Source organism: Cryptotermes secundus, unplaced genomic scaffold, assembly GCF_002891405.2.
Source record: "Cryptotermes secundus unplaced genomic scaffold, Csec_1.0 scaffold1066, whole genome shotgun sequence".
NCBI lineage: Eukaryota > Metazoa > Arthropoda > Insecta > Blattodea > Kalotermitidae > Cryptotermes > Cryptotermes secundus.
This window is the reverse complement of record NW_019738984.1, coordinates 131,229-158,247: the sequence shown is the minus strand read 5'-3', so window position 1 is coordinate 158,247 and position 27,019 is coordinate 131,229. Positions and strand designations below refer to the sequence as shown.

Sequence of the window (27,019 nt, the reverse complement as noted above, 5' to 3'; positions counted from 1 at the left end):
ATATAACTCCACCATTCTTGACCTCAGCACTGGTTGGAGGTAAGTGGTCAGCGTTACGCCCCAGCCGCTTTACCCACGGAAAAGGAGCCCCATGGTTAGGAGTCTGAGTGGGCTTCAGACGCTGTCTGGACGCTGAGCAGTAGAGAAACACTCTTGGTCCTCAGGGAATCGAACCCCGTCTGTCCAGCCCCTCGCTGTACCGCCTGAGCTGTTCCGGCTCGTCGTGGTTTGTAGTAGTGAAGTGCTCTTTTTCTAAAAGGCGCATGCTTATATTTTTCCTTTGCGTGTGACTAACATTTGACCTGCCTAAATCATAGAATATATTCATTAATGACAAGTTAGTGTAGCCCATGGCTCAACAAAACCCACGTGTTTTCTTACGCGAATACGTAATTTCGCCGTTGAGAAGAAAACTGCGGACTGCTTATTTTTTCAACCGAGGTGAAAAGACTTGATTCACATCAGATAACGTCCAGTCGACGATTTTCATCCACTAGCACGCGGGTTTAACCCGGTTAAATTTGTGGCCCCTTAGTTGTCGAGGACGGTTGTGAACCATCGGAGACTGCAAGCATGAACGCATACTTATTCGCACGGTTCATATGTACGGCTAAAACCGCGCGTGTTTACTGTGTACGCAGAGCTCTTCCCCTGGGGTATTGCTGTTCCAGTGTGAAGGTAATCAGTTACCTCCAGCAAATGCCAAGCTATCCCGCCACTTCCTCTGCAGCTTCATGACGGGAACTTCATCATGTATCTAATGGATTTTTTTTACCAAAGTTGACTACATTTTTTAAAATGCTTTAGATATGTAGGTGGAGACTTTTTCGATAGTTGTGTCATATATAAATTTATTAGTGGCATTTATAAACGTAAATAAAGATCGTAAACCAGACATAGCCTGCATATATTGGAAAGCATCAGTTTACTTGTCCCTTTAGGCAGGTTCGTCAAGGCTGTTGTTGTCAGACGTGTTGTCTGTAAATGGCGTGCATCTGTGCATGGACTTCATGTTAACTTTTTACCTAATGTATCAAGGAAGCGATACAATCAGTGTTAGAAGAGTATCCTGTTCATGGGATAGATTTGGCTGTTTCTGATTACATCTTCATTTGTATTCTTTATTTGACGTCAGAGTTTATTTAAAAGTCGTTTGTATTCCCAGCAGATGTTGGTGCTGGTTTGGATTGTTTATTATTTTGGGTCGCAGTATTGAATTATAAGGCAGACTTGGTTTTAACAGTTTCTGTTGATACATTCTAGGAAATTCTCAAAGTCAGAATTTTTAGAGTGTTATTAGGGAGTGTATCTTGATGTTTGAAATAGAAACAACGATTTATGTTGCATTGTAGTTAAGGATTTCGACAGGTGTTATCTCATACCCTCTTAAATCTCATGCTAGGATTACCAAGAATGAACGTACTAGATGGTCTTGACTGAATGATAGAACTCTTGCCATGCATTTGGGAGGTGCCTTGTTCAAGTCATTTTCAAATTATATGTAAATTTATCTGCTAGGATAAACATAAAGTTGTTCCTGTGCCTAAGCACTGATGGGGGGCCATGGAGGCAGAAACCACAGATTGTGGACTTTGGCATTAGATGGAGGTTCTGCCTGTTTTACCACCGTGAAGATTACACCAGTTTCCAGATAAGCTAGGCGAACCTGGATCCACTGTGCCTAAAACAGTGTTATCACCTCCCTTAAAGACAGTCACACTTGCCATGAGAGTTTCCAGCTGGAGTGAAATGCATCTTATGTATGATTGAGGTTTTTACGAATTTTGAACTTCTGACAAGGCTCATGTTCTGTGTCTTATTACAGGGAAGCTGAATTGAAATTAGCCCTTTGTGTTATACAATTTAGTTTCCATGTGTTATTACACTTCAAGTAGCATGTGTTACCATTTGCAGTTAGTGGATTTTTTTTTCAGAGAGTATTTAATTTAACAAAAAACCGAGGGTGCCTTGTTCGGATCCTGGCCACGCCACCAGATAACGTGATATGTTTTAATGGTTTTTCTCAATCCATCAAGGAAATTGTTGGGATAATATCTCTTTTAGGCTATGACCGCTTCCTTCCAAATCTTTTATCATTCATTGTCCATCTTTCATACTGTACAATGCTATATAGTTTAGCCATGTACAGCGTCTTAACCCATGAAAGACAAAACTTAAACCACCAAGCAGATGTTCTGCCTAATATCAGACACTCTAAATATTAGGTTGTCCAGTGATTGAGATTTTCCCTGACAGATCTAGTTGAGTAGGTTCCATACCACCTTTTCTCACCTGAAGACAGATCAAATTTCTGATACCTATTCTGTTTGGAATACTGGATGATGAAGAAAGTTTCATAAAACCTATAATCCTAAGCGTAAGATAACCATTAGCAAATCCCTCTAGAATTAATTTTTTGTTTATGTATAGTGTATATTTTTAGGAATTCTGCTCTGTTATAAAATTGCATACCCCTGTGCTGAAAACTTTGGATCTATTAAGATCGCATGGGTTTGCTTGATTTTGTTAACTTCATATATTACAAAGCATGCCATGTAGGATGATTCTGAATAATGAAATTGGCAGATGTAATCTTGATCTGTTGTAAGATGTTATCCCAAGATTTGCATGAAGGCCCTGATGAAAACCCTCAGGGAAAATAGCAGGTTTCTGAGCTTTCTTGGCCATTATAGTCGTATCACTCATTTTGTTGTAATTGCAGATGACTGCATTATGTAACATTTAACAGCCATTTCCACACAGTACTGTTTCCCTTCAGTGAATTGTGTAAACCTCCTGGAGAGTATTTGTCACCCATTATCTTCCTTAGTTACTGTATTTACGCATGTATAGGCCGCACATTTTTTGCCAAAAATTCAAGAGGAAAACTGGGGTGCGGCTTATATTCGAAATATTCGAAATCACACTTCATTTAAAAAAATTATATTCGTAATTAGTAATACAGGGTGTTCTACTCCTGAAATAATATTCCAAGAAAATTATTTTTCTATAATTTCTGTCTGAAAATTGTGCTGTGGCCTATACACGCATGCGGCCTATACATGCGTAAATACGGTATTATAACATGCTTATGAATATAGATATGATTGGGACATGTGTGTGTATAAAGTGGGCAGCCAATGCATGCTAAGAGAAAGATTCTGTAGGACACCCATGTAGCACGTTCTTCAATGAAGCCATGCAATAACTAGGGTAGTTAATCGTTATCTTCTCACTACCAAGGTCTGGGTTCTATCCCAGACCAGTTCATATGGGATTTAGGATGGATAGTATAGCACTGGGTTTTTCACTAAGGACATTAGTTCTGTCCTGCTAATTATCAACGCACCAGTACTCCATACCGGTCTGTCATCAGTGTCTGGTACAGCAGGCTCATTTGAGGCCACATTCCCAAGGGTCTGTGTCTCTCCCCACCCAAAGGGTTAAGAAGAAACTTATATGATGACCAGTTAGAAATTGTAAGACTAGCCACATTCATTGTTGTGCAGGTGCTATATTTTCCCTTCAAACACTTATTTTCATGTTTATTACTTCTGAAAATAAATCAACAAGACGTAAGACAAGATAGGACAAGGCAAATGTATAATGAAGAAGTTAAATGTAGTGCTGCAGAATAATGAAGGTACAAAAAGAAATGGACAAATAGTTAATGAAACAAGATTAGAGTGTATTTCTGCCTTTAGTCAAAAGCATGGTTCATAATGAACAAGTTAAATGTTATATTGTGGAATAGGAAATAAAGGAACAAAATAAAAGAGTAATTTACAAAATAATATTGTATAGCATTTGAGAGTATGATTCAGAATCAGTGGTCTTAAGTGAAGGATATTAGAGTACATTTTTAAGTTCTCGAAGTGAGATTTTGTCAGCAGAGATATGTAACCTACAAGATATTAGCTATACATATCCTTGAACGTGGAAGATGCATGTGTGCATGTGTAATCACAGAATAATGAGTTCTGACTGATAGTATTATTAACATTGTGATTGGTTTGTCCTTTGGTCTTTCATGTTTGAGTTCAAATGAGATGAAGCTGGTATTTATTCTTTGTCATCTAGAATCAGGGGAGTTAAATGCCTCATTAATACAGTGGGCTGGTGACCAGAATGTACCTTGAAGGTTAGTGATACGTGCATTGAACAAATGCAAAGGCAGACTTGCTTGCCTGTGCACATGCATGTCACAATAGTGTGGCACATGGCTGTGAAGGTTAATAATACAAAATCAGTTTCCTATTTAACAAGTTCTGTTTGTGGAATACTGCCCATTACGTTCCTGAAATTATGCATTTATAATGCTTTTTATTTTGTTCCAGAGCGCTTTAAGTAACTTGGAAGAAATGAAAGCAGGACGGAGTGACAGCCCTATGGTTTATCGTGAACGGGTTGTTCGGAGTGTGGGAGTAGGTCCAATGAGATCAAGACCAAATGAGAAACGGATAGATACTTCACCATATAGTAGTGGGGCATATTTATCCCCTCCTCCAGACACCAGTTGGCGACGTGCAAACTCAGATTCAGCTTTGCACCAGAGTGCCATGAATATAGGAAGTGAAACTTCTTTACACAACTCAGGTTCACAGAGAAGAGGTGAGATATTTCACAGCCTCAAAATTTCAAAAAATGTGCCCAAAATTTATTGTTTGTAGCTGTTTGTAAATATTCAAAATTATTAAAGAAAATTCTGATACATCAGTATGCTGGGTTGCATAAGGACACATGCCAGTTCAAAATGCAGTGTCTCAGCATATGAGCTCTCCAAATTATATCATGTCAGTGGTAGAATGTGGGAGGAAAAAGTTGTCTTCTGTTTTAAGATACTCTTCCAGAATTTGTCTGGAGGGACCAAGGAAACCCACACAAAACCCCAGTCAGAATAACTGGTCTCTAGGCCAGAACTGAGGCATGTAAGCTAAATTGCTAACCACCACTCTGTGATGCTGGTGAATTCTGTAGGGCATAGACTGTTTGCTGCAAAATTTGGAAGTTCTAAATTGTAATTCTAACTGGCTGAGTAATTTAAATGACCATTAACCCTTTAAGTGTACAGCATGAGTAGAATAAGTTAATTTTTTATGAGTGAATATTTGCTGTGAGTTAATTTCAGATTAAACAAGTGAATTTCTCTATACTGACTTAAGCATCACATCATGAAGATGTATGGGCGAGTTGAGGTATAGCTGCATGCATTCCACATGCACATGCACACACACACACAAGGAGTGGGTCTGTGACCCTTAGTGATTATTGTGCATACTCTGTTATAACCCTTCAACAATCTTGCACTTTGAATGAAGTACAGAATCCTGCTTATAGGGATATCATAATAGTCATCTGGTTCCATAACATATTGGCCCAGGTGACAAAATTTTAAGCAAGCAGTGGCCTCGGGGCTGCGCCATAGCTCAAGCGGTTAGTCTACCGGTGGCCTGGGTTCAATCCCGGGTCTGGTCAAGTGGGATTTGTGGTGGACAAAGTGGTGCTGGGGAAGGTTTTCTCTGAGTACTTCGGTTTCCCCTGCCAATCTTCATTCCACCAAGTGCTCCACAATCACCCTCACCTATCATCTTGGGCTGGTACAATAGGACAGAAGTGGCTGCAGTACAAGGGACTCAGTCCCACCCCACTAGCAATAAAAAAAACTGTGGCCTCACACTCGTATAGGATGTGTGTGGCTGATTCATCTTTTTCTAGGCACCTTTCAAACATAGGACTGTCTGTCAGTCCCATTTCGAACAGGTGCCCTTTTAAGTGACAGTGTTCTGTGTAGTCCTACCAGCCACCATAACTGGTGTCTTTTTAAATTCATCAGTTTCTTTGTTCTTCTGGCAGAAGATCCTTGTATTGTATGAGTCCATTTCCCTCTCTGAGTCCTGTTAAGGATTCCCAGTGTTTTCTATGGTCTCTGTTCAGTCCCTGACATCTTTCTTGACATTGCTACAGAGATGCAACAAGCTGGTTGAGGCCCTGTAAACAGACAGTCAGATCCCAGTTTTGCTGTTGATCAGCAGTTTTGTTGTCAACAATATTCTCATGACCAGACACCCATATTGGTTGAACTCTGTTATGTTTGTCAAGTTGCATGAGGGATTAATAGCAGCCCCAAACCAGTTTCGAAATGATCTGGTGATTGTCAAGTGCTTTAATTGCAGCTTGACTCTCTGATAGAATATAGATGTTTCTGTATTTCCTGTCTAGATTATCAGTTCCCCATGCCTTAACGGAATGCACTTCTTCTTGGAATACCGTGGTGTATTGCTCAAGGCTGAGGCTAAGCTTCCACCTTGTGCCATAACTATCACCCCAGCCCCTGTACCCTTGTTGGTCTTGGAGCCATCTGTGTACCAGATTAGCCGTCCCTCCTGTAACCGTTTGAACCGACGGCCTTTCCCCCAGACAAGAATACTTTCCTAATGGCTGATTTTAACTGCCAATTCATCATACCATCAGCACTAGACAATCATATAAGGAACTTTGAGAATAAAGAGATGCAAAGATATTGAACCTGGAACCCCACATGTGAAAGCGGTTATTTCTTAGTTTAGGGTCCAATTACACCCTTCCGAAGACACTTTTATCACAGCTACCCTATCAGCAAAGCAAATTTTACATCTTCGGCAAACTACAGACTTGCCTTTTGTGATGGCAGCATCCCTTTTGCGGTCACCCAAGCTGCAGGTAACAAAACAAGGTAGTTGTTCCTGTGCAGATGCGAAAAGCAAAATCATAACTTGCTAATGGATCGGTCTCCCCAATAAATCAGTCACGATATTGAAATGGCTAAAGAGGAACATAGCATCCATTGAAGAGTTTTAAAAGGTTTGGACTGTCACACTCCCTTTTGGGTTGAAACTTGTCTTTCCATGCAGGGAATCTGACTGTGAAACGTTTGTCGGACACACGTCTCGGTATCATTCTGCCAGTCCCCATCTGTTGGATGTGTTCTTTCTTCATGCCCTGAGTGTCATGTATGCATATCCAAAACCTTTGGATATTGGTTTCCATTGATTGCTGCAATAGAGTCTATAAATACCTCCAACTGCAAGTGCAAAGGGGGGGGGGGGGGCCCAGGGAAGACCTCAGTTGCAGCTGTTGGTGCTGTTTTCATTCCTCCAGTAATGCCTAAGCAGGTCATCCTTTGCAGATGGCTAAGTTCTACCTTTTTCTTGTTTTGAGTTTGATTCGAATCTATCACATAGTGGCAGCACAAGTGACCACGGTCTTACAACCATGGTGTTTATCCAGTAATCATCTTTGGTTTCAGTCCCCAAGTTTTCCCAAACGTACCTCTGCACACCCAAAAGGCCCTCTAGGTCTTGTTGGTTACTTTATTCAGCTGCTTTTTCCATATCAGCCCCTTGTCCAATGTTAGTCCAAGGTACTTGAACTCATAGGACAGCTAGATTGTATTATTGAAGAGGGTTGGTTCTGTAAGTCCCCTGATATCCCTCTTTCTAATAAAAGGTATTATCACCGTCTTATTGGGGTTGATGGACAAATTTGTCCTATCGCATCAGTACTGCATTATGCATAGAGCTCTTTGTAAGACCTCTGACACAGCCCAAGGGAATTTTTCGTTTATTAGGATTGCAGTATTATCTGCATGTCAGACTGCAGAGTTTTTCAACCTTTTTCAACTCCCACCACACCAAGCAAGGTGCTAAACTCATAAAAGCACACCATCAGTTTTTTAAGGAGAGGTTTTGTTATTAAAAAATGAGTAATAAGATTGTGTTTAAATGTTAAATAGCTGAAATTTCAATCATTATATTATTTTTGGAAATAATATTGATCATGGATTTCAATGATTATTTCATTCCTCAAAATTTTCTCAATTCTTTTTTACCTTCCTTCAAAAACCCGCACCACACCTGGTGTCCCCCCCCCCCACTCCACCTACGCTTTCATTTCACAAGGTGAAGGGTCCCTTCTTCATTTCTCCTTTCTTAGCAGACCAGGTTCTCTCCATAGGGGTCACAGGATCTGCAGGAGCTGGTTTGATGATCCCTGTTACCATTTCTGTTGCCCTTCTCCATTGAGCAGTATTAGTCCCAGAAGGGGTGGGCATACCTGCTTCTTCTCCCTCGGAGACTGACGCTGAGGGTACTGGGCTCATTGCTGCCCCTTATCTCTGCTGAGGCTCTCCTTAAGTATCTCTTAGAACCCTAAGAGTTCCCCGAGAAAGCCCTGTAAAATAAAATCGTGTACCCCGTCCCCTTGATGACTGTGTCGGAATCCCGGTCTATAACAAGTATTAGTCTCTGGCCTTATGGCTCAGGTAGCATGTTGAGTATTCTCCTGGCTCGTGTCAGATGTCAAGTATCCTCCAGTGCTCAGTATGAGGCTGTCATGGAACAAGAACTTGAGGAGGAGTATTCTTGTGATGCCACTTTATTACTCAACACCGTAACTACAATTAAACATAACTATAACACAGATGTTCAACAAGTCATTTCACAGTTGCTCCTTTCATGTTAACAACTCTCACTACACTGTAGAACTGTCTGTCTCTCTGTGCTGGCTAACAACTGGCTTCTCTCAAAACAAACTGCCTCACTCAGTCCTCAGCTGGCTTCTTATTCTGTTGCCTGTTGCCCTAGCAGCAGCAGCAGGGTCTGCTGTTACATCACAGTGGGGAAGTGTTTACTGGCCTGTTGCCTGGCAGCGGCAGCGGCGTTCACTGTTACATCACTTTGGGGAATTGTTGCCTAACACAGCTCCTGTGCTGTTGCGTCACCGCGGGGCAGCGTTACAGGCAACGTGTGTTAAAGCATCACGCTGAGTCCACAATTCTCAACAGAGGCCCTGGTTGAGGTCCTTAATCCACTTCATCAGTTTGTCAGAAGTCTTGGCAACCTTCCTTCTTACAGCAACCTTAACAGGCTTGCGGATGTTCCTGGCATCCATAGCCTTCAGCTTGGCCACTGATATCAGCCTGTGATTATCAGTGGCCTTATTGAGCCACTGACTAGACTATTGGCCAGCATGCACACAAATGAGTGAACCTTCCTCAGGACCTCAGGTGTGGTAGTTCTCTTTTGTAGTCCTACAGAACATACTTCCCTTCTTCAAGAATTTGACTCTAAATCATCCTCAGTCAGCTTATGATCATGGTGTTTCTCTTGGAAGATTGGTATCTTAATGTTGGTCAGGACGTCATATGTACATAGCCCACTGGAGTCCCTAGGCCTTTTCAGAGGTCTGACCCCTTCTGTAGGGGTACTAGCATCAGGCCTTGGCCTTTTAGAGGTCCTGGTCAAGGTTTCTCCCTGCTTGCAGATGCCTGAATTTCCTGATTCCTGAGTGCCTTTGTTTTATGCTTGACTTGCCCTTGCTATCTTTATTATCTATCTAGCACATCCAGATAGTTTTGTCCTCACCAGGTGGAGCCTGCCTACTCCTGAGGCTAGTAGACTTTTTCCTTCTGCGGTTATGCTAGAACTGCTGGCTCCCTGTAGTGATATGTCAGAACTGCTGACTTGATGTGACCTTAGGCAGGTTTCTCATTACCAGTTCATTCCTGCCTTTGACTGAAATCTCAACAGCTGGTTCACCCATTGCATCAGCACCACTTGATGCTGCGGTCAAGCTCCTGGCCTCCTGCTGGGAGTTTGTCCTTTTTTCAAGATTTGTAGACCTGTTTTCATTTTCCTGGTTTCCATTAGCTGTCCCACAAGTATTGGGGACTTAACAAGGTTACCTCCCAGAGTGCCCCACATGGGTAGAAGGCATAAATAAAATAGGGTCCTGTCTGGTGCCTTGATGGAATCGTTAACGATACTGGCTAGATTCCACCGCAGTGCCACACAGCCCTCAGCACAATGCCTCACATCTTGGTTTAGGTGGACTGTTGCCCTGTTCACAATCTTTTCAGATGTAACCCCTTTCCACGATGAGGATGAAAGGTTGGCTTTTGGAGGGGTGCATGCATTCTAACTTTGTCACTAGAAGGAGGTGAATGGTTACTCTCACAGCACAACTGCTTTATCTGTACAGATAGAGTGCCTAGTACCCCTTGTGTAGGAGTTTGGGTGGACCCCAGAACTGGTTTAGAATTGTGTCCCAGTCATCCATCCTGTAGCCAGTACTGTACGCCTGCGCTACCCTGGTTCATGTGAACTGCGAAATGAATTTTAATTCTCTTTGAATTAGGTGTATTGCAAACACTTGTTCAGTTGAAACTGTGTTTGAGAAACATTCCCCAATATATCAGAGGCACATTCCACCTCAGATTTGAATGTGACTGTTAAAAAGGAACTGAACTCTGCTCATTGTAAGTTTCAACAGCATACCTATGAATGCATGTGCTGTATTGTGTTGATGGTCTTGAATGCGCTCAAAGTATGCGCCATATTTCAGTTATGCATCAGATTCCACCACTCTTAGACTGGTAGGACCTGTCGTGGAGTTTTGTGAGGTGGGTACATTATGGTTTGATTGAATAATGTTATTTCATACTTCAGTGGCAGAGATATAGGCTTCCATATAGGTCAGAAACCCAATTTCATCCCCTGTCCACAGTGACAGAATTTTTCACCCGGACCAAAAATTGATAGGCCTCTACTGTTTGAAGACTGATGTAGTGGCATTATCATGCTGATAAATTTGAAATGGTGATGTACGAGGGAGAGTCAGTAAATAGGTCACAAATGGAACTAAAACAGCTGTAAAGAATAATAGGTCGTCTATGTGTATCACCAGGTAGCAGCACAGTTTAGCTTCATGACAGTCTGGGCAGCAGATGTGCATGTGCATGTTCAGTGACTGGCCTCGGTAGTCAAAATGGCGACCTTGCCTGAGCAGAGCACTGAAGAGCAGAGTTCTGTTATGCATTTTTTTTTTTTGTGTGGAAGAGGACCCAATGCAAAGGATATTAATAAAGAAATGTTTTCTGTTTATGGTGGAAGTGTTTGCCCCATAAAGCAGTTCACAACTGAGTAAAAAACTTCTCTTAAGGATGGTTTAAAGTCTCAGATGATGCCCAACCAGGTCACCCTGTTGAGACTGCGACAGAAGCAACACTGCAATGAGTGGAAGTGGAAGAGTTGATTCAGGATGACAGGAGGATAACAATAGACAATGTAGCAACTGCACTAGGGTGTTCCCATGGTTTAGCATCAGCATAATGCATGATCGTTTGAAGTTCCGGAAAGTGTGCATGTGGTGGGTGCCCAGAGAACTGAAGGATCAAGAAAAGGTAAACCCTATGGGTCTGTCTTTGGAACATCTCTTATGGTATGCAGATGAAGGAGAAGATATGCTTACAAGTAACAGGATTGTTACTGGTTACAAATGATGGGTGCATCACTGCCAACCCAAATCAAAGCTTCCTTCAGTGCAGAGGAATCATCCCATTTCACCTTCAACCAAAAAGCTCAAAGTTTAAGGTTACACCATCAGTTGGGAAGGCTATGCATGCCTTGTTTTAGGATTCTCAGGAAGTAATGTTAGCCCATTTTCAGAAGCATGGTGAAAATGTGGACTATGCATTATACTATGTAGTTCTGTTGAAGCTCCAGGATGCGATTCGCACAAAACATCCAGGCCAACTGGCAAGAGGGTGACTGTTTCATCATGATAATGCCAGAACCCATACAGCCCGGCAACCCAGAAGAGAATTCAAGAATTACAGTGGGTTCTTCTTGACATTCACCTTACAGCCCAGACCTTAGTCACTTCCATCTCTTTGATCTGCTGAAAAACCACAGCAGCAAACATTTCACTGATGATGAAAAAGTTGGCTGGCAGTGCAGAAGTTGCTGAAACAACAGCCAAAAGATTCTGTGCTGCAGGTTTCTTTGCATTGGTAAAGCGACAGGACAGATGTATCAGCGTTGGTGGATATGTCAAGTAATAAATGCCTTTTCCAGGTTCGAATGTCACATTTTATGAGTATACCCATTTTTGGCCTATTTACTGACTCTCCCTCGCATGTGATGGTTGGCCAGCAAGAAATTATGGTACCGAACATCGTGATTTAGTGGACAACACCCTGCTTCAGACGCGGGTTATTTTGGCTTGAAGACTGGCTATTTTAATTAAGACTTTTGTGATTTTCCTTAGTTAATTTAGACATACTATGCTAATATCATGGAACAGTACAGTTACATCCTCCATATCCCTCTCAGCTCACCATTATTAATCATCATATAACCTGTGAATGATCCAGGATAGCTCAATCATTGTAGTGACTGACTAAATTGATATTGTCAAGGTTCAGTTTCTGTTCCCTGGAGGATTTTTTTTCTGTTTATCATTATGTCTATACCAGCCCTGGATCACAACCAACTTCCTATCCTGTACATATGAGGGGCTCTTTCAGGGGCTGAAATAACTAATCAGTGAAACTTATCTTTCACTTCCCCTACCTTGTGTGTAAGATAAGAATGAATGGAGCCTTGTATGAGACTTGAAGTGATTTGGTGATTAAAGTGGTGAACTCTTCTCGAGTGATCATCTGCATCAGTTTCCAGAACACTGGACTTTGCTGCAAAGTAATGCTGCTTGTTGTCCAAGAAAATCTTATGACATAGATCTTGAATTTAGTGCCCATGTATGTATGCATTGCGTGGTGCTCATGTTAGTTTTCATCCACCCAGAAATTGGTTTTGGGAACATTTGAAAAGTTTTGTTGAATATCAGCACAAGATGCATACCTATACATGAACACTGTGTTAATTTATACTTAAGAGATGCTTTTTATTTGTTTCAGTGACTGATGGACAGTTATTAGGAATAGGGTTAGGTGACCTTGACCCCAGCAGAAAGCAGTTGAGTGCATCTTCTGATGGACGACCCAAGTCATGCTGTGAGGTACCAAGGGTACCAGGAATTAAGTACGTTCATAGTATACACTTTAATGAAATACCAAATGAAAGATTTTATTTTTTGCAGCTTCATTGCAGTTTTGCTTACTAACTAATATTGCATTAATTAGAACCACATTATGAGTGTAAGACATGGTCAGTGCTTTTTCTTTTCTGAGAAGAAAGATGGCAGTATTTGCACGCATACGTTTGCTTGTATTTGGGTTCCGTGCAATCCTCTGTTCTTCATTATATTGCCACGTCTATGAGTGACTGTAAATGGGGTTTGGAATGGAGAATGGATTTATTGACCATGTATACACTCGCAGCTGATGACTATACTTTATAGATCACTGTCACATAGGCATGTCCTCAGTCTGTTACAGTCTGCACATGCCATTTCCTGGCAAAAATTTTAAACGCCGGAACTATACCAGTCTCGATGAATTACACGCTCCAAATATTACACATAAAGTCTTCTCTTCATAGCCAGACTTTCAACTGAGCATTGTTGCAACTAACTAGTTGTCCCAAAAGCATCCCAGTTATAACACCTCGACACGATCCATGTGGAAAATACAACGCTTTTATTGTTGTGGAGGCATATTTACCACACTGTTGCATAGCAACGGTCATGGCGCAGATCAGAGAAAACACCGCTTCCAACAGTTCTTCTGTTGCGTGTTGATTCTTTGCTGTGGGAACCTGTTTGTTTGCTGTGGGAGTGTATATATTGAGTCACTGCCTAGAAACGGCTCTGGTATATTGCTTATCTCATGGCAGTTGCATAGTAACTGTTCTACACACCACATTGCTCCCTCCATAAGGCTGTTTGTCCTGAATGACCTATAAGCATACCACCATTTCTTCTTTTCCAAAGGCTGTGCTTGCAACGTCTGTGCTCAGTCTCACCTTCCTCCCCATAGCTTGGTTTTCACTGTGTTTACTCTCTGGCTGTTCCTGCTGCTCCCTCCTTAAGGCTGCTCATCCTGAGCAACTCCCTCATAAGGTGCAAGTCAGATCATGTGTACCACCTCAATGTGTACATCCTCAATGTAGAGTTCCTCTGGATCCTGTATACCACATCATTTATCTGGGTTACTACCTTTTATGGGCCTTCCCATGAGGATTGGTGCTTGGGCAATTTCCCCTTCATGCGGGTTGGGTGATAGAGCCACATTTTGTCACCCTTGTGGTAGCCTGTGCAGTTGGCCAGTCTGTCATAATGAGTTTTCATGTGGTCACTGGCCAGCTTCAAGTGTTGGCAGACATAACTGTGGATGTCATGTAAATGGTTCCCAGAATTTCCGAATGATCGATTGTGGGTCATTCCTTGTCCAGGTGCCCCAAACAGGAGGTTGCAGGGCAGGCTAGCCCAGGGTCAAGCCCTTAGTGTCTGTGAGTTGATGCCTCGTAAGCAAGGAGGAAGGTGGTTAATTTTGTGTCCCAATTCCTCTGGTGCAATACACTGACCTTTGATAGGTGGTTCTTGACCATTTTGATGTACCACTCTACCATGCTGTCCAGCTGTGGGTGTAGGGCCATGGTGTTCCCAGGCATTTCAAAACCTCATGTATCAGATGAGATTCAAAGTTGTGGCCCTGGTCACAGTAGCTCTCACACTACTCCAAAGCTGCAGAAGAAGTTGTTAACCAGTTCTTCTGCCACCGTTGAAGCCTTCTGATTGGGAATGGTATAGGCATCTGGCCACTTGATAAAATAGTCCATAGCTATCAGGAGATATCAGTTTCCTTGGTTGCTTCGTGGAAAGGGCCCTACTAAATCGATGGATATCCTTTCAAATGGGGCCGCAACATAGTACTGAGGCATTTGGCCCCGATTCCTGGTCCAGGGGCCACAAATGGCTGGACAGGTGTCGCACAGCTGGCACCACTTCTCCTTATTGTTTCTTGCCTGGACCTTATTCAGGGCTTGTTGACACTCAAGTTACCTGATGGTTCACTGTGCATTTTTGTCAGTATATTGTTTACTCTGCCCCAAGGAAGAACTACCTGTGCTGTTTTAGATCATCCGCTGCTGGGTTCCTAGTGGAACTCTGTAGTGCCATTCCTCATGACGAGGGATTTCTGTGGGGCTCTACTCAGCAGTGTCATTCCTTTATGGGCGTTGTCCCATCTCTGTTTCTTCCAGAATGGGTCCTATGTCCTGGTCGTTCAGTTGTTCAGCTCTCAAAGCTTCTGGATCCCAGCAGGCTGCTGCTTTAGCCATAATAGCCTGTACTTGTTTGATGCCTGACCACACCTTGACTTTGTGGCCAAGTGCACGCCCCTTGACATGGTCATCACGGAAGGGCATTGGCATTGTGTTTTTCACCTCCTTAAGCAGATAGAAATGCACACAGCTGAGCCGTTAATACCTGATCCCAGCCCTTATGAGGTTGAAATTGCTATTGCAAAATTGGAAAGGTATAAATTGCCAGCTAGTGATCAAATTCTGGCAGAACTTGTTCAAGCAGAAGGCAAAATATTACGTTCTAAGATCCATAAGCTAATTATTTCTATTTGGCATAAGGAAACGTTGCCTGATCATTGGAAGGAATCTATTATTGTACCAGTTCACAAGAAGGGCGATAAAACTGACTGTAGTAATTATCGGGGGATATCACTGCTATCAACTTCATACAAAATGTTATCCAATATTCTTCTCTCAAGGTTAAGCCCATACATAGATGACATTATTGGGGATCATCAGTTTGGGTTTCAACATAACAGATCAAGTACTGATCAGATCCTTTATATTCGTTAGATATTGGAGAAAAAATGAGAGTACCATGAGACAGTACATCAGTTATTTGTAGACTTGACGAAAGCCTATGATTCTGTTAGGAGGGAAGTATTGTACAATATTCTGATAAGAGTTTGCTATATCCATAAAACTAGTTAAGCAAATTAAAATGTGTTTAAATGAAACTTATAGTAAATTCTGTATAGGTAAACATATGTCTGATAAATTTCCTATCCAGAATGGTCTAAAACAGGGAGATGCTCTAGTGCCACTACTTTTCAACTTAGCTTTAGAATGTGCCATTAGGAAGGTGCAGGAAAACTAGGCGGGACCGAAATCGAATGGAACACATCAGCTGTTGGTCTGTGCTGATGATGTGAATCTACTGGGTGATAATATAGATACCATAAAGAAAAACACACAGACTTTAGTTGACGCAAATAAAGAGGTTGGTCTAGAAGTAAACACAGAGAAAACTAAGTATATGTTGCTGTCTCGTCACCAAAATGCAGGGAAGAATCATGACATAATGATAGGAAACAGATGTTTTGAAAATGTGGCACAGTTCAGATATTTGGGAATGACAACAGATCGAAACCTTATTGAGGAGGAAATTAAGAGGAGAGTGAACTCGGGTAATGCTTGCTACCATTCAGTCCAGAACCTTTTGTCTTCTCATCTGCTGTCCAAAAACATAAAAATCAGAATATACAAAACTATAATTTTGCCGATGGTTCTGTATGGGTGTGAAACTTGGTCTCTGACATTAAGGGAGGAACATAGACTGAGGATGTTTGAGAACAGGTTATTGAGAATATTTGGACCGAAGAGGGATGAAGGGTGATGGGATGTTGGAGAAAACTGCATAATGAGGAGCTTCATAACTTATACTCTTCTTGAAGTATAATTAGAATGATCAAGTCAAGGAGGATGATGTGGGCAGGGCATTTAGCACGAATGGGGGAGAAAAGGAATGCATGTAGGATATTGGTGGGAAATCCAGAAAGGAAAAGACCACTGGGAAGACCAAGGTGTAGGTGGGGGTACAATATTAAAATGGATCTTAGAGCGATGGGATGGGATGGTACACATTAGATTGATCCAGCTCAGGATAGGGACCAGTGGAAGGCTCTTGTGAACATGGTAATGATCGTTCGGGTTCCATAAAAAAGGCTGCGAAATTCTTTGGTAGCTGCAGATTTGGCTTCTCCTCAAGAAAGGCTCAGCTCCATAAGTAAGTAAGGTTCTTAAAATTCATGAGCCAGATTAATGCAGAGTGGTTGGTGCCTAGGTGGAACTCTCATGTGTAGAGGTACTTGTTGTTCCAGTGCCCGCATGATTGCAAGGATTTCCTGTTAGGTGATGCAGTAATTTCTCTTGACCTTGTTCGGCATTCTACTGTAGTAGGCTATTATTCGCTTCTGTCCCACCTGTTCTTGGGAGAGCTCTCTTCCAATCCTGGTGTCACTTGCTTCTGTGTCATAGAAGAATCTCTCCCTTGACTTCGGGTAAGCAAGAATACGGGCTGTATAGGCAGCCTCCACTTCTGGAATCCACTGGATGCCTTGCTTCTACTCCATGAATTTGGTCAACAGTTTCACAGTGTTTGTGAAACCAGAAATAAACTGTCTGTAATATGTGTGTAGACCCAGGAAGCTTCTAACTTCATGCTTATTCTTCAGGGTCGGCCATTCCTGTATGGCATTCAGCTTCTGGGGGTCGGTGGTTATCCCCTTGGGTGTTGTAGTATGCCCAACATATCCTACTTCCTTCTGAAAGAGTGGACACTTTTTCAGATTGAGCTTTCAGTGTGCTTCTCAGAAGCACTGGAACATTTTCTTCAGGTTAAGCAGGTGCCCTTGGAATGAGCGACCAATCATAATCACATTATCCAGGTACTCTTAGACGTGACTCATAAGTGAGGCCTCTAAAGACAGTTTTCAGATGTCGCTGGAGTGTTGCAGAGGCCAAAGGCCATGATTGTGAACTACCATAGCTCTTGACCCATCGAGAATGCAGTAGAGCCACTTGCTAATATCCACTCTTCACGTTGAGTGTGGAGAACAATTTGGCTCCGCCATTTACGTGACCCTGCTGGTTGCATGAAACAAAGTCTTGCAGAATCCCAAGACAAAGTCAAAACAATATATTTTCTCTTTAGTTCTTCTGTAGGAATCTTCATAGGTGAAATAATGGATAGATTGTTTAAAGATTTTGGATATATTGTAGTGAGATCACATGTGCACCTGGCTAACATCTGCTATATTGGCACCTGTGTGAGGGAGGATGAAAGGCAGTGGTGTAAGTGACAGCTAAAAAAGCTATTGCATGGTGGGTGAATAAATACAGTATATGTGAATTGCACCTTTATTCTTGAAGTAACTTCATAAAAATATTCTGAAAAGTTCACTAGGTGCATGAGAATTCCAGATACTGAATAACCTGGAGTTTACTGAACTGATTGGTACATGATTCTTTTCCAAGAACTTGTTTTTTGCGAGCCAATACTACATACCATTGCATGTGCCCAGAAAAGAAGCACTGCACATACTTTCTAAAGTCTGGTGAATATTTGTACGTGGTGTGTTCAAAAAGTATCGAGCCTTCTTTTTTCCCGTGTAAACCAATGAAATGCGGGAGGCTCCCTTCGATGGAGATGTGGAGGGGACATTCATGCGCAGTCGTGAATTTTTTCCCGCCTGCAGAAAGCGTCAGTCGCTGGGAGTTGGCCTATGAGTGAGGATGTGTAGTGAGCGCTCGTTGACGGAACAACATGAGCAGCGATATTGCATCAAATTTTGCCAAAAGCTTGGCGATACCCAAGTGGAAACCATTTGCAAGATTCAACAGGCTTTCAGGGACGATACCATGAGCAAGTCATGGATAAAGGAGTGGTACAACCGCTTCAAATATAGCCGCACATCAGTGTACAGTGAACTGAGTTCAGGTAGAGACTCAGCAAACCGAAATGAGAATGTCATTGAGCAAGTGCAGACTTTGGTCATGGAGGACAGTCGTATCACAGTCCGAGAACTTGCGAACGAGATAGGGGTAAGCACTGGATCGATACATTCAATTTTGACCGAGGATTTGGATATGAGGCGAGTGTACGCGAAATTCATACTGAAACTGCGCATCTGATTCAGACTTTCATCGCCAAACACAACATCCCTGTGGTTTGTCAGGCTCCCTACTCCCCCGACATGGCTCCGTGTGACTTTTGGCTATTTTCCAAGCTGAAAATGCCGCTGAAAGGAACCCGATTTGAGTCGAGAGAAGACATCATTCGGAATGCGACGGCCCGGCTGATCATCGTTCCAAAAGATGCGTTCCAGAAGTGTTTCCAACAATGGCGGAAGCGCTGGGAGAAGTGTGTGCATTACCAAGGAGACTACTTTGAAGGGGATTAGGGTTTTGTACCTCCAAATCAATAAATGTATTTCTGCTGACCAAAGGTTCGATACTTTTTGAACACACTACGTATATGGATTACTGTATGAATTATGACTGAAAATTTAGATGATGTATGATAGGGCCAGTTATTTCTTCAGCATTCAATGCATTGAAATTCTGTTCATTGACATTTCATACAGATTTCATTTACACACATGATTCAGATTTTCAGTTCACATATTGGATTCTTCATTTGATTCACATACAACAAATAGACGTTTCTTCAGAAAGAATATTACAGTGTTACCTTCCTTGCAGCATCTATCCATCTCAACCGGAGCCTGGTACAGTGCAGATTCCCATCGGTAACAACACAGGCTCACTACCTGACCTCACCAGTTTCCACTTCCCACCACCTCTGCCTACACCTTTGGACCAGGAAGATCCAAACAGTTCTCCATACAGCACGGTAAGTGTAGCTTTGTACAAATATTGTGTGGGACATTGTCCATTGTTTGGGGTATAGTTAAAAAACGTTTCAGAAACCAGGTCTGTTGTTTCATGAGGTTGAGGGTTTCCTACTCAATTGGGACCATTCTAATTAGCTAATCTTGATCACTAAACAACCAAAGAAGCTCCAGGCATCATATATATACTGCTACCATCGTGTATCATCAGGAGGAGACAAATGGAGCAAGTTCCAAGCAGAGACATCTGCTGATGTCAAATATTGGTGGAATGTACGAGTAAGAGTAGAGGAAGAATTGCTGTTCAGAACTGTAAAAGACCTACAACTTGTTCTGATGAATACAGATTCATTCAGTCTCATAATCCTTGTTCCTTCTGTGTGGATGGTGTCTGTCATATTCCACCATATTATGTAGTCCTCATCCAAGGAATTGTTCTGCTATTTTTAATTCTCATATTTCTCCCATTGTAGGTTGCATTTGTGTATGGCAATTCTGATGATAAGCTATATACATCTCTCTCCTATATGCTGTATATGCAGTATAGATATCCCTCAGTTTATGAAAGTATTTTGTTCCATGAAAGAACTTCATAAAGTGAAAGTTTATAAATGAAAAATGAAATTGCCCCTTCGTTACAGGTGAAAGCCACCAAACTTATACATAAATGTAACTTGTAGTGAAAATGAAGTTTGTTAAATGAAAACTGAGCATTTCAGAATGTATATTTTATAATATTTTCAGCATTTTTTTTTTGACAAAGAGCTTATTTACAGATTTTGTTTCACCCTCTCTGTATCAGTTACCTAAATCCTTGGACTCTCACTTGTGAAGAGATCCATTGCCATGGTCTTAATCCACTGGAACAGCAGTCCTACATGAAGCTCCTGTCTTGTCCCAGTTGGTGTCAGAACATGTCACCTGCTAATAGCCATTTGGAATACAGGGTTACTCACTAGAAAGTACAGTTATGAAGTTGTCCTACCACATATAGTCATGAAGCGAATATTCATTGCATGAATCACAGATCTCACATCTAGTGTTGAAGATCTTTAAATCCATTGTGTTCTCAACAATACTTGCAGTCTCATGTTGCAGGCAGCTTCTAACCTGTCCACCATGATGAGTTCGTTTAGTGATCCTTCATGTAGTTTGACACCTGATTGTTAGTCCCTCAGATGTGCCTTGGACATAATTTGTTCATTCAGTATCATACAGGGCTGTGGTCTTGCTCTATCTTTCAAGTCTCTCAACATTACAATCTTGTCTCTGTATTGCCAAATGTTTTATGCCAACAGGTTTCTCACCTAAGACGACAGTGTGTGAAAATGGCATATCAAAAGACGTGTGTTTCGAAATCAACATTGCCTCGAAGTGTGGCAGTAACTTCTTCCCTGTAAGAAAACCTGGTCCTCCACTTCATTTTACACACCACCTTATGATGGGCTTAAATTTCTGCTGCTCATTGAGTTTAATAATGGTGTGCAAAAGTGACATTTTATGACTTCAAATCCGTACAATTGATGATATTCATGTATAATCAGCCTAAGTTCCTGTTCCCTTTGTTTCCACCTTTGGATGTTTGCTTCTATTTGGTACACAGCTGTTTATTTGTTCTTAATTTTGAATCACCATAATCTTTAAGCACAAATCATAACTGTGATACTTTATACTTTTTGACATATTCTCTTTCACTCTAATACCTCTTCTCTTCTTGTGATCTCACATTCTTATAGTGAGGGACACTTGCACAGAGATAGAATCTCGTAATAACATGAAATGGGGAATAACTGCTTGTGGCTTCTGACCTTGAAACATATTTCTCTCTCTCTTTCTTGCTTCCTACTCCTAGCTCATGATTTAGTGTGAACTTTGACTTGGACACATTTAAATGGGATTAAAAACCTCAACTTCATGACAACACATGGTTTTGTTTCTCTCAATAAAAGGGGAGGAACTTTTCTGACATAAAAGCAAATATGATGAATCCCTTTTAACACTAAGTGCAGCTGCACAGGCAAAAGAAGCTACCAGAAAGTTCTCAGACCTCAAGTCTGTGAAATGAACATTCATATTGAGATCAAGAAATGCTTTTCTTCATTCTGTACAAAAAAAAAATTGAAACTTGCAGGTGCATAGTTTTTATGCCTTAGCCATGAGTCCACTGATTGCATGCAGGCTTAAATACAGTGTGTCTGTCATGGCTTTTGGGTACACCATCACTCAGCAGTGTGACAGTTCACAGTAGCATAAATGTGATGTATGTCTCAACATGGCCTGGCACAAAAAGTGTGAAAGCATGTGTACTGTACTTCAGTCCTTCAGTATTTAAAATGCATTAGTCAGAAGCCGTAAGGGAGAAGACCATTTGAGAAACTAGACATAGATTGGGAGGTTGTCACAAAATGGGCATTAGAGAAGTGCATTGCAAGGATGTGCACTGGCTTCAGCTGGTAGGAGACAGGGATCAGTGGCAGGCTTTTGTGAACATGGTAATGGAGGTAATGGACCTTCATGTTCCATAAAGGGCAGGGAACTTTGTGACTGATTGAGTGACTGTTAACTTCTTAAGAAGAACTATGTTGCATGGAGTTTTTTAGTAGTATGTTCTAGCATATCCAGAAAAAAGAAACATAAGAACTTGAAATGAAGTTTATCTCAAATCTTGTTGCTTTATAAATGTTTTATATATATGTGGAAGTAAAGTGTTGTCATTTTCTTGAATTATTATGTTTTTCTTTTTGTTTTCTCGCAGGGAAGTAGTACAGACAAGTAGTTTTAGTGCCCTACACTTTAATTTCATATAATGATGACTTGTTAATACAGCTGGTTGATTTCCTGGTGCAGAGTCCTCAGGCTGTTAGTCCATCCACACTTTCTCCCACCAGTCTGTCTTCCCGACAAATGGGTAGGTTCTCATTTGGAGGCTCACCTCAAGACTCTCAAGGACCCAGTCCAGGACACTCACCTAGTACAAGGCGGAGACAGTATCCACAGCACCTGCAGAACCTGGTCATTGGTGGCCCTCAGAGCCCAACACAGCTCACACAAACAGCAGTAAGTTTTGAGAAATTTCACTTGGAATTCAGGTTTTGCATGTATCATATTTGGTGGAATATGGTAGGGAATGTAACAGAATTAGGCATTTGGCTTCCTTCGAAAGTGTGTGTCTGATTCATAACAGGTAAGCCACATGCTCTTCTCATGGCATATTTAGAGCTCCAAAAGATTAGATGTCTTAGGTTTTAACATGACTCTTACTAATTGATGCAAATTTCAGATATTTCCTGTGGATGCCATTTGTTTTCCTTTCCATCATCCTAAAACTTGTTTTTAATTAAAGTTGCATGTTTTTCAAAGATCCAGCATCGTACTAAATTCCAAGATCCCACGTTGAATGATAGCAGTGTGTTTTGTACCCCCACTACTCATGGCGATATGGGTGTTGTTTCCTGTATATTAGTAGTGGGTTGGTAGCATGGGCAGCAATCCTTTGCTGAGTGAGAGCTGCAAGAGCAGACTCATCGGCAGTGGATATAGTGCTAATGCTTGAGAGAAAAACTCTCTAACAAACTTTTGATACAAGAATGGACACAGATTCAGTTTTGTCAGTGGTAGAATTTAAATATGCTGCTAAGTCAGGATGCCCCCTGCTTTTAAACTTCAAGCAGGGATCTGTCTCTCATGGACCAGAGAGTAATCAAGAGCGAATAATGATATTTGTATGCTGGTTTGATGAGATACTTGTACGGGTCAGAAATCGCCAAATCTTCTGCCGGTGGTTGAGATTAGCTCTTTCTAAGGGGCCTGACTGAGTAGGTGTCTTCTCCCCCTCCATCACCTTAGGATGGAAACAAATCCAGTTTCTGAAATGTCATGTTTTCTCTTTTCCACAACACCAGACAATGGATAAAGTCCAAAAACCCAGTAATTATGTATTTCCATTTTATATTTATAAACTTACATACTTATAGTCTGTTTATGGGGTATTCTCTCTCTCACTCTCCCTCCCCTTCTCCCCCTGCACACTATTCCACCTGTGTTTAAAGCTTTTACAGTAATCCCAGTACTTTTTTTTTACTGCTAGTGGGGTGGGACCAAGTCCCTTGTACTGCGGTCACTTCTGGCCTATTGTACCAGCCCCAGATGATAGGTGAGGGTGATTGTGGAGCAATTGGTGAAATGAAAATTGGCAGGGGAAACTTGCCCCAGCGCCACTTTGTCCACCACAAATTCCACTTGACCAGACCCAGGATCGAACCCGTGGCGCCACAGTGGGAAGTCAGCTACTAACCACTTGAGCTGTGACGCGGCCTAATCTCAGTACTTAGTTAACTTAATAGTATTGTGACGTGTTGCGCTATGGAGGACACCCCTTCACCCCGCCAGTGGTGACATGCTGAGCGGAGCCGAAGTGAGCCGAGTCCAAGCACACTGGTTGCTATGCAAAGCAAGTAGACAGTGGTTGCTAGAGACAATGGTAATAAACAGCAGTACCCATTACGTAACAGGCAAACACGGCAACCAGGCAACAAGGAAGCGAGGCGTTTCCCGTTGTCCGGCTGAGGGTTTATAAGAGAACTACACAGCCTACAAAGCGAGTTAAAGTGTAGCAGCCTACGAAGTGAGTTAAAGAGTAGCAGCCGCCGAAGATGGTTGGAATCTAGCAGCGGCAGCGGAAAGAAGAATACGGGAACATGTTATTAGCATGAGAAGCAGATGCTTGGCTCACAAGAGAAATAATTGGGAGTGTGTGATACAGTGACACTGGAATAGCTCCCGTATCGTACTGTGAATACGTGTAGAGTACTGAGGACAGAGTGGACAGATTTGTGTGTAGGGTGTGTCAACCCGTAACACTGTTGTAATTAATTGTAGCCGAGACTTGTAAGTTGTTAAATAAACCAGTTAACAATCCGAACAGCGTCTTAAGTAACGAAACATATTGCAGGCAGATTGGCAGGGGAAACTGAAGTACTCGGAGAAAACTTGCCCCAGCACCACTTTGTCCACGACAAATTCCACTTGACCAGACCCAGGATCAAACCCGGGCCGCCACGGTGGGAAGCCAGCTACTAACAACTTGAGCTATGACGTGGCCTAATCTCAGTACTTAGTTAACTTAATAGTATAATGAATATTATTAACATATATAGATATATGCATGTATACACAAACATAAAATCACAATGTTCAGCTGTTTTCCCTATCTTCCTCAGTTATTGTCTCTTAAAAAATATAGGCAAACCCAACCATCTCTGATACCGTGTAAGATTTGAGGCTTTCACGGCGGTGACTATGAAGAAAGCAGTCTTCTGGGGTTTGGCACCGTGTATATGTGGTGTTAACCGACGTTTCGGAGGAACGTATCGCCCCCATCTTCAGGGTAGAAGAAAAAGTATAAGAAATCTGCAAGCGACAACACCGTGAGAAACGGTAAAGCTACGTTCCTCCGAAACGTCGGTTAACACCACATATACACGGTGCCAAATCCCAGAAGACTGCTTTCTTCATCTCTGATACCATTGTTTAAACATTATTGTCACAAGCAATTTGTAAGAAAAACTACTAGTGTGGTTGATTACAAACTACTTCATGATGCAATACTCATGAAGATAAATGTTTCGGATGCACAACAATTTGGAGCATAATCATGGCACTCTGTTACACAGCAATGGAGAACCGTTTTCAGAAATGTGGATTCAATTTAAATGAAACCAGATATGATGAAGATGCAACAGAACTTAGCATAGTAGAAGATGATTGGGGTAAGGTGAAAGCAGGTGTATCGTTTCAAGAGTATGTATCTTGTGATAATTATATTGTAATGTTTGAGGTGCAGACCTTAGAACAAATGATGGATGGAAAGTTTACATCTGACGAGTCTGAGGTGGTGGAGGGGGAAGATGATAAGGGGAAACATGAACCTGCAGGAACATTTTTGTCATTACTAGAAGGTATCGACTCTGTGAGGAAATACATAATGAAGTCTGATGTCCATGACACCATGATGGCTGCCCTAAGTAATAGTGAGAACAGGGTGTAACCGGGCTCAGCAGAACGTGAAAAAGTAGGATCTTACTTTAATGGACATGTGGAAGAAGTAAACTAGGTTAAAGTTTTAATGTAATACAGTATTAATTTAGTGTATTTTATTTCAGTAACTACATAAATTTTTATTTCTTTGAGTTTACATTCACTATTAATGGTCCCTTCAGAAACATAAAATACAGGTCTAACTGTTTTGGACTTTAATCATAGATATTATCTCCCAGTACCACAACACACATTTCTTTGTGGTGTTGTCCTTTTGTATTGCTGAGTCATGGATGCTCATTAGCATCATTACTAGTTGTACTATAAAGTACCATGACAGTCTTCACAGGTAATGAGTCATGTCAAAGTGGAGCTTGTGTCAGACAATTAAGAGACTGTCTATGTCTCCTTCCCCAGAGGTTGATTTGATGATTAATGTATACTGTTGCCATCAGAGTTTTAAATCATATCGAGTACACTTCTATGAAAGTATTTGAGCAGGTCTTTTGAGCATGGAAATTTGTTTCTTAATATCTGTTCTGCATTGGGTTCTGTGTTTGTAATTTGTTGAATAAATAATTAATTGCCACTCTGTATTATGCGTGTTAGGGTCGGCTCATATTTCGGAAATACCATCCAAATGTAATATAGCAGCAGCACAGGGTAGCAGCTGGTATGTTCTGTTAGTACTACAGTGCTGGTCTGTCCAGAAATATTAATTGCTGACTATTTTATTAGTTGTGGGGGGGGTACACGGTAGTGTAGTTGGTTGAGGGGCTATGCTACAAGCTGGAAGGTCACAGGTTCAAGTCCTGATGAGGTCATTGGATTTTTTCAATTGACCTAATCCTGCAAGCTGCACTAGGCCCTGGGGTTTACTCAGCCCCTAACAGAAATGAGTACCAGGAATTAATTGTTTGCGTAGTTGGTTGAGAGGCTATGCTACAAGCTGGTAGGTCGCAGGTTCAAGTCCTGATGAGGTCATTGGATTTTTTCAAATTTTCAATAATTTTCCTGGTGAGTAAAGTGCAGCCGGTGCGTAAGGCTGACAACCGTACTGCCATCTTTGAGCCGAATGTCTAGATTGTGTGGGACCCTCAATGTCTCACAACCCTATGGGCCTTCACGGCCTGTTACAGGGATAGCTTTACTTTTTTTTTTATTAGTTGAGTGGTACAAAATAATGCTGTAAACATGGCAGTCGGTTTATTGATGATAGTAGAAAACTGGAAGCATACATTAATTGCAGGTAGGGTTTACAGGTGTGTGCCATTCATACCTTTTATGAAAACCTAGACATTATACATTATTACATTTTCCTTTGTTGGGAAAAGAATTTGAAATTAAATACTATTTGTCACAGTACGTTGACTTTTGGAAAACCTGCACAAATATTTGGGTTAGTATATAGCAAGTTTTTTTTTCATTCATCTACAATTACCCTGAATTTAACTGAAGTGATTTTTTTTTTGTGAAATTGTTCGGTAACATGATCCAGTATGCAGAGCCATGCTGCTGTTGTTCCTAGTGAACACAAACTGGTGCTGCTTC

At 41.5% G+C, this 27,019-nt stretch overlaps 1 protein-coding gene across 1 annotated transcript in view; it reads left to right on the top strand.

The window, feature by feature from the left end:
- Positions 1-27,019, top strand: part of LOC111871541 (CREB-regulated transcription coactivator 1) — a 168,186-nt gene that overhangs the window by 59,315 nt on the left and 81,852 nt on the right. The window contains exons 3-6 of the mRNA XM_033754296.1: positions 4,338-4,611; positions 12,734-12,857; positions 19,284-19,434; positions 22,280-22,489. Coding sequence (XP_033610187.1) covers positions 4,338-4,611; positions 12,734-12,857; positions 19,284-19,434; positions 22,280-22,489 — 759 coding nt within the window. The remainder of the gene's footprint in view (positions 1-4,337; positions 4,612-12,733; positions 12,858-19,283; positions 19,435-22,279; positions 22,490-27,019) is intronic.